Here is a 9,046-nt window from a genome sequence, read left to right on the forward strand (position 1 = left end):
CGCACAGTCTCACCCTCAAACACCAAATTAAAGAAATCATTTCATTTTTTTTTCACAACATGGATAAATCTGTTGTTTATGCTGTATAGTTTTTTAAAATTTGATGAAGAGGGGCTGATATTCCACACTGTAGTCCAAACGTTATAAAGTGGGGACACCGTATCCCGGGGGTCGAGAGTAATGTAGGTGAACACGGTTTTTTTTGCATCGGCATGACTTAATGGACGATGCTGGAGTGAATAATGGAGTAAATTGAAACTAAAAAACGGGCATTTTGTGGGTTTTAAATATATTAAAAAATTCACAAGTCACGGTGATAATGAATGAAGGAGGAGGTTGTAGAATGCATCACAATCATTTCTGTTCTTTTATCACTATCGGAGTTGCATGCAAATGCGTCCTCATCATCGTACGCTACTTAGAACTTTAGGCAACCGAAGGAACTTTTTGGGGTTGCCTGTATTCGGTACTGATATGATCTCGTTGTTCCTGTTTTTGTTTCATTGCTCTCCACTGCTTCCCTCACCTCTCTTATTTCGTATTCATGGCTTTGTGCTCCCCCACCCCACACATAATTGTTGATTATATACAGTTGCTGCTCCGTGTAATCTTGGGTGGAGGGGTTTGGGCAGGGAACGTGAAATGTAACAGGGTCTGGTCCCAGTCGGTTCTGATAAAGGCTCTCGGTGGAGAGAAACGCTGGCTGGAAGGCAAAGGCAATCGCTGGAACAAATTCAACGTGAAGAAAAATAAATAAAAGTGGCCTGTTTGTTCAGCCTTGTTTCATGTTGAGCATAGCAAGGAAGACACTTGAAGCCACTTCCGCATCCAGCCAGTCATTCCTATCAGACCATCTGGGACATGACAAAAAAAAAACTACTGCTGGACACCTACACTGTAACTTTTTAACTTACAATAAAGCAATAAGTTATTTTGTACCTTGCAAGTGAAAACAGTGCTATTCTTGGTCAAAGGGGACAGTGTGTGGATACTCTAGCTTTATTAAGATCTTATTTTCAGATCAAATTTAATATATATATAGTATATTGACAAGTTTTTTGTACTGATGTCAGGAAAAGGGCCAGTGCACTGAATCAAATTCAACGTTATAAAGCTCATCCTGAGAAACTTCTATCTCAAAATCTGGATACGATATTCCAAAGTATATGTCGGTGATTATGTTTTCTCTTGTTTAGTTTTTCACTAAGAAAAATAACATACAATACTGTATGTCAGGAATCATGAACATTTTTCTGAACCGATTTGATAACACAATATTTAATTCTATGTTGATTTTTTTTCCGACTCAAATTCAATCCAAATTGGTTAATATACAGTACATCTATTTTGATAAAATAAAGAATTTTCAAATAACAAGTACATGACAAAAACTCAGTAAATTCCTCATCAAATTACTTTTAGGTGACAGGCGAAACTAGTCAAGTCAAGTCATGTTTATTTGTGACGCCCTTAATCACAAAGAGTCTCAAAGGGCTGCACAAACCACAGATTATTGCTAGTCAAAGACTATTATGACACCATCCTCTGATCTAAAACCTACATGAGGGCAAGGAAAAACTCAAAAACCTCAACATGAGGAAAATGAATCCCCCTTCCAGGATGACCAGGCTGCAATGGATGTTGCAATAATAAATAAGATTGATCACTTGTTCTTAATATTTAAACCATCATTAAAATGATATCAATTAATAATATTAATCCGAAATCTTTGATTTTTCTGGTTAGCGCACATCCCCACTGTGGGGACTTCCAGCTACCGCATGCTCCCCGTGCGGAGTTTGTATGTTATTCCCGATCCTGCGTGGGTTTCCTACGGGTATCCTCCCACAATCCCAAAACATGCATGTCAGGTGAAGTGGCCGGTCCAAATTGTCCCTAGGCGTGAATGAGCGAGTGAGTTGTCCGTCTCTCTGTGCCCTGCGACTGTCTGGCAACCAGTCCAGGGTGTCCCCTGTCCAATGCCCAAAGATATCTGGGATGGGCTCCAGCACCCCCGCTACCCTACTGAAGATAAGCAGCACAGAAAATGGATGGATCTATGATTTTTTTTAAATTACTTTAAAATTCGGGTTCAGTAAACTTCAATGAAAAATGTGAAAAATGGCTTTTTAAAACTTCATGTTCTCATTATTTTGTGTTAGATGAAAAAACATTAAAAACAATAAATTCTTTTTTCTAGCTCAATATCTGAATATGTAAAAAAAATAATATAAAAAATGGACATTTTAAAAAACATGTTCTTATTGATCTATTAGATATGAATACAATAAAAAACATTTAATTCAGGTTAAAATTAAAATGAATATCCCATTCGCTAAAGGAAAATGTAATCTTTTAACGATTAATATTATTACCCAGGCATCATGATATTAAAATTGCCATATAAAAAGCTTTTTCTTCCTACACTTGATTAGAGTCGTTAAGTTTTATTAGGGTATGTTTTGGCCACTTACTGCATGTTTAAGATGGACACAAACCAGCAGACATAGAGGAAGATAAAATTGGGTTTTTGTGGCATGAATCTCAATCGATCCATAACAGAGACATTTCTATATCTAATACGTCCCGAGAAAATACTTGAATTTACTAATGGGAGTGACGATTTCCCTGTGCTACACTACTGGACAAAGGCCAATAGGGTTAGTGATCCTTACCCTCTCGTTGCTCTCTCTATTCACACGTCTAATATTACACCACAACTAGAAACGTGAAGACTTTTCAGATCTAAAGCATCAAACTTTTTGGGTCAGGGTCTCTGGACCTAAGAATTGGATAATTGCTGTTCTGAACATTTTCCTCAGGTGACCTTTTCTTTGCCTTGTGGTGAAATGGCTTTGGGAGTGCTGAACAATCAGGAGAAAAGTTCAGAAAGTGAGAGTGATTTTTGCGATAACAATTCGACAGAAGAAAAGGAGCCCCCGCTAAAAAGTTACCTTTTTTTAACGATGTTTACGTGTTTTTGTCCTGCATATCCTGTCAACATTGTAGCTTTGGTCTTCTCTATCATGGTGAGTATGGGTTAAACATAATACTGTATATTGAATTGATTTTTGGGGTAGTTTAAGTATACAGTACCACAAAATTCTCACTGTCTATCTTTCACCTTAATGAAATGTGTGGTTTGGAGTAAGTTGACATGACATTAGTTTCAAAGAATATGGTTTTATAAGTAATCAGAATTTTAGATACCACGAGAAAAGTTATATGATCTAAGGACTTGATCTCCCAGGAAGCAGTTTAAAATGATTTACTGACTAGAGTATTTTCAGTTGAAGCTACAGTATTTTGATCTTAAATCATGGATGGACAACGGTCCACATGCGACCCATCTGGGTTTTTAATCAGGCCCGCCAAAAAGAAATGGTAAAAATATGATAGTAAACATAATTGTGAATGAAGTACTACTACGAAAAAATGTTGTTTTAATGTCATTCTCTTTGTGAGTGTGTCCCTTCATAAAAATTGTTTATGAAGCATCAATGTGTACTGTGCTTAAGGCTAACATTCAAATAACTGGCTACATTTTCCTGTACTTACTATCTTTTTATCATCTATTTATTTTATTCTATATATATGTATCTTATTTCACGCAAGAATAAAAAAAACTTTTTAGCCCTATTACATGTTAAGTTTTGTAAAACCAATATGATAAAATGTACCTATCCATAAGCAAATATATGTTAAACTATAACATGCAAGTATAGATGTCTGCATAGATATTTATCTATACATGTAAATAAAAAATGGTTAGGTTTATAGCTATCTTTTTTCATGTTTTGCCAATGTATCAAATTTGAAACAGATACAAGAGATCTAATCAATCAGTCAATTGTTTTTCTCTCCTGGTCCAGCCTCTCTGTATATTTTTAAAAACTCAGATAATGCATTGAAGTTAAATATTTATTTTTTTAATATGTTGGTTTAATATACATGGTATAATAAAATAATCAATGTTTTATTTTAAATGTCCTCAGTCTCGACACAGCTATTACAATCATGACTACGATGGCTCAAGGCGTCTGGGCAAGAACGCTTTCTATGTCGCAATCGCTTCCATCATCATTGGCCTACTCGTCATCACTATTATCTGTACTGTACATTTCACCACAGTAAGACTTTTTCTTTAGCTGACAATCACTAAAGATAAAGATATTTTTTGGGGAAAATAAGTTAGTGTTTTCCACCCGTTGGATTTCCAGGTGAATCATCAAATCTGAAGACACAAGAAAGACTTTTTGGAAAAAGGCAACAAAGCGGATGATTGTAGGATTGCTCCAACGCTGGTTCAAAAGAACTGCAAGGAGAACCTTTGTCTTTCATTGTGATCGTCTCATCCTGTTGGTTTCCATCCTTAACATTCATGTCTTGGATTTTTTTTTTTAACCAATCATGCAAAGCAATTAAGAGTATTGGAAGCTTGCAAAATAGTTTACGGAATGGTTATATACTTCTTTTTAGTATATTGTACTTGTTATGCAAAAGTGTTACAAAGTCTTACAGTCCGACTGCGAGTATTCTGATTGTAGTTGTTGGGTATGTCTTTTCTTTTTCCGATTACATACTCGTGCATGTATATGCATTTGAGTAATTCAATTACTGTTGTGCCCAAAAAGTTTCCCTCATCCGGGATATTTTTATGCCCCAAAGCATTGCGGGACACTGTGTAATGTGGTACAGAGACGAATGATACACTGAGTACATGTCTTACAGGCTGAAAAAGACTCTTGTGTATTGGTTGATCTCTCCTAGACATTTCTGTTTTATTTTGTATTCCCAAAATGCCACAGGTGTAGCCATTTATATACATAGTGGGTGTCACAGTTTCATCCATCCATATAGAGTGTAAGTCTTTGCTTTTAGCAAGCCATGTACGAACACACCTTGTAAACGTACAAGACACAGTAATGAAGCTCACTTTTGTAGCGCGAGAGAAACAAGACGCTACTTCTTTCATTTTGGAGAGTGACATGAAAAAAGACCCCTTTAATCAATACAAAAGTTAAATACGAAAGCAACATCTATTTGTGTGGTTACGTCGCTCCTGCTCTGGCATTGAAATCGGAAGACTGGCAAATGCCATGTCTACAGGGTTTTTAGTTGTCTCTAGGCAGGTAAACAATTCATTCCGATTTCTAAACCCCCGCATAGTCATTTTTTGTTTTTTATTTTTGTCTGTTAGCTATGAATGTCTTTTGTTGCCTGCAAAGTATATTCTTTAAATGTATATATATGTTGTGGACAAAATAAAAGCACAATTTATGTTTTATGTTTTGAAATTATGGAAATTGTTTTGTACATATTTGCTTTTTTAACAATTCAAAACAAACCTCCCTCCGATTTATGTTGCCTTTATCATCATCAGACAAACTGTGACGTTAACAATTCCCAGTGAAAGAAAATTGATTCCAGTCCTGCTATTTGATTAGCATCACACATTCTGGCAGGCTAACGAACTTGCAAAATTAGCACAGATACTTTCCAGTAGCCTGATATGTCATCTTATATCCAGACTAAATATAACTGATTTCCTGCGTGCTTTGCAGCTAGTCTGAAGTATCAGTTTGTTGTAAAGCTGCAGTGATTCTTAACAATAGCAGAAATCGGAGTTTAGCGAAACTCTTGATTGTAGAGTGGAAAAATAATGATTCAACAGCTGAAGGAAACGTCATCTTAAATCAAAGTGGAATCGATAGTCACGTATCTTGTCTGACTCAACGTGCATAAGTAATAAAACCGAACAAGTTCATCGACGGGAATTCTCACTCCTTGTCGTTATCATGTATTCTCCTTTGCAATCATGTCATGTTTTCCCTCTTTCTCTTCTTTTTACATGCACACATGCAAAAAATACATTACGCTGAGTATCCTCATGTAAGAGTAGACATTGACAAAATAACCTTCGTTCAGATAAAAGTTACAATATCAAAACTCTATTAGAACATTCTTTTGGTGTATGATCTGACATGAATCTATTCATGTGAGAGAAACATGTTTTTGAAACAAGACTAAATCTAGGAGAACAAGATAATAAAAAAATGAGTGCAAAGATTTGGCGATATGAAAGTGCTTCCCATAAAAAAGAATGAAGATCCGATTTCTGACATGAGTCCGATTTCAGTAATGTGAAATCAAACCATTATTTTAGGTCATTTACATGAGACAAAATAGTTTTTTTTATAAGCAATTGCTGCATCTCTATTGTCAAGCAAAATAGTGAATGTGATTTTTGTTGTTGCCTCAAGTCACCCAAAGCATTGCTGTTACACAATTTCTAGAGTGTGTTAGAGCACACACTGTGGCTCACCGAAATAGGTCAGTCAAGGCAGCTGCTTCTCTTAGCACAAGGCACATCCTTCTTGCAAACATATCCCATAACACGGTCTGACCAGCAAGCAGCCGTGTGATCGGAAGAGAAAACATGAGCTGGGTTAATGTGGGAATGATGCAGAATGAGAAACGTCAACAGAATTTAATGTGGTTCACTTTCTACTGTGGTATTGACTTAAAGCTAATTATACACATTATAGCATTTTTATTTGGCCCCAGGGTCTCATAGAAAAGCACGGCCGTGGCATTAAAACAGCTTCCAGTTGCTTCACCTTTTCACAGCATTTGTTTCTAGTTAACATTTTGTAGTCAGCATGTTTTGTCTGGCAGTGCCTCTTGATATTCTTTGAAAACAGCCAGTCTCTGACCAAGTCAAGTCATTTTTATTTGTATAGCCCTTAATCACAAAGAGTCTCAAAGGACTGCACAGGGTATTGCACAGACTATTATTTCAGACTATTATTACACCATCCCCTGATGTGAAACCAACATGAGGGCAAGGAAAAACTCAAAAACCTCAACATGAGGAAAATGAAGACACCTTGAGAAGGGACCACACATGTGGTAAACCCCCTTTCAGGATGACCAGGCTGCAATGGATGTTGCAATTACAATTAGTAAGGAGATATTGTCAACAAAAAGATATAGGTTATTCATATGCTATAGAGTATAAGTGTGTTTTAAGCTTAGATTTAAACATTTCCACTGAGGTTGCAGATCGGATCTCAGGCGGAAGAGCATTCCACAGCACCGGTGCCCGGATGGAGAACGTTCTCAAACCTGCAGGACACTTCTTGGCTCTTGGGATCACCAGTAGACCAGCGCTTTCAGAACGAAGGCTTCGGACCGGAACATAGGGGGAAATCAAATCTGAAAGATAGGAGGGAGCAAGCCAAATTAGGCAGATGCAGTTGTGTCAAGAGTTCTGTGACAAAATACTCCAATTTCCACTTCTCCTGTAATAGGCAGCCCTCACAGTGAATTTTTCTTTTGTTATTTACAGCCGACATGTCAGATATGGGGTGGGCTCATGTTCTCACTGAAAGCCAAGGGCAAAGTGACCAAAGGGCTACTGACATCATCTGGTGAAATGGTGATTTATTGTTATTTTTTTTGTGCAAAGTTATATTTTACTGCGGGCCAGTAAAAATTTGATTACGGGCTGTAACCTGCCCCCGAGCCGGACTTTTGGATTGGCTTTTCAAACCAATCGGAGAACTGCCTTTTATTCCTTGGGCGTGGATTGGACTACTCCTAATGAATCATTTACATGACTAGTGACCAACTAATAATTGTATTTACAAGCACAAGAAACGTCATAACATAAACGGACAATGTTTCCCCATTTAACCTTTGATAATTGTTAAAAGATGATTCAATTCCCCTCACTTACCAAAATCAACAAAGTATCATGCTTGTTTGCTTTCGCTACAAAAATGTACTATCCTGCATGTTTACAAGTTGTGCTCATGCAAGCCTTGTAACATGCATGGACTTACAATACATATGGATGAATACAACAGTGGCAAGCGATATATATGCACTGTAGCACTTTTCGCTTTGGGGACCGAAAAGAAAACTGAAATGTCCCGCAGAAATCAACCCATACACATATGGCTTTGTCACAAATAATTTAGCCTGTAACATTCCTCTCTGTCTTTGCGGCATTAAAATATCCCAGATTAACTGCTACAGTCAAGGGAATACTGAATATATATATAAATCTTCAATACAACCTTAGTGTCCTCATAGGCCACATGATTTTTAATAGCATATTTTCCCCCGTCCTTCGCCTTGTCAGCTAGCTTGATTGAATAATGACGGTAATCAAATTGTAGAAAAAAAAGTGATTAATTGCATCACGCAGATGCAAAAAGTCAGTTAGACTATAACTGTGAACAGAAAGGTATTTTATGATGGAAACTATCAAATCATCAAGACTATTTATTTTTTGAAAATTGGAAAATGCCTGTTTTTAAATAGATACTCTCATTGTTTGATTTATTATCAAGCTAAGCTAGAGCACCTCAGGCTTATTTTCGTTTTGTTTCTTTAAATAATATGTCATATTAAGAGGGCAGCACGGCAGCGCAGTGGTTAGCACGTGTGTGGCACAGTTCTGAGGTCATGAGATCAAACTTTCGTGTGTGGAGTTTGCATGTTCTCCCTGTGCTTGTGTGGGTTTCCTCCGGGCACTCCGGTTTCCTCCCACATTTCAAACACATACATGTCAGGTTAATTGGCCCGTCCAAATTGTCCATGGGTGTGAATGAGCGAGTGAGTTGTTTGTCTCTGTGTGCCCTGCGACTGGCTGGCAACCAGTTCAGGGTGCCCCCTGCCCGCTGCTGGCTGGGATAGGCTCCAGCACCCCCGTGACCCTACTGGAGATAAGTGTTGCAGATAATGAAAGAATGAATGTCATATTATTCATATCTCATTCATAAAGATAAAACTGCGTTTTTTTGTTTTGTTTTTGGCGACATGATGCTGCTATTTCAACTTCAAAAGATTAATTCACTCATTCATAAAAGAAAGAAGTAAACGATTGATAAAAAAATGGACTAGTATCATTATAAGTAAATTTCTCGTTAGCTTAAGTCTGCTAAATAAGTTAACAAGACACAGTTCTACAGTTCACCAATTAAACAAAACCCAATATCAGTTCATTTACTCATGTATAAAAAAGTGTAAGAATAAT

At 37.0% G+C, this 9,046-nt stretch overlaps 1 protein-coding gene across 1 annotated transcript; it reads left to right on the plus strand.

Moving 5' to 3' along the window:
• Nucleotides 1–2,480: 2,480 nt before the first annotated feature.
• On the plus strand, nt 2,481–5,045 carry LOC148363867 (transmembrane protein 233-like). The gene is made up of 3 exons (XM_088337954.1): nt 2,481–3,029; nt 3,996–4,130; nt 4,221–5,045. The coding sequence occupies exons 1-3, from the start codon at nt 2,850–2,852 to the stop codon at nt 4,236–4,238; spliced, it is 333 nt and encodes a 110-aa protein (XP_088194080.1). The 5' UTR covers nt 2,481–2,849; the 3' UTR covers nt 4,239–5,045.
• The last annotated feature ends 4,001 nt before the right edge of the window (nt 5,046–9,046 follow it).

This window comes from Urocampus carinirostris, chromosome 6 (genome assembly GCF_059441175.1).
Source record: "Urocampus carinirostris isolate Australia breed hairy pipefish chromosome 6, RoL_Ucar_1.0, whole genome shotgun sequence".
NCBI lineage: Eukaryota > Metazoa > Chordata > Actinopteri > Syngnathiformes > Syngnathidae > Urocampus > Urocampus carinirostris.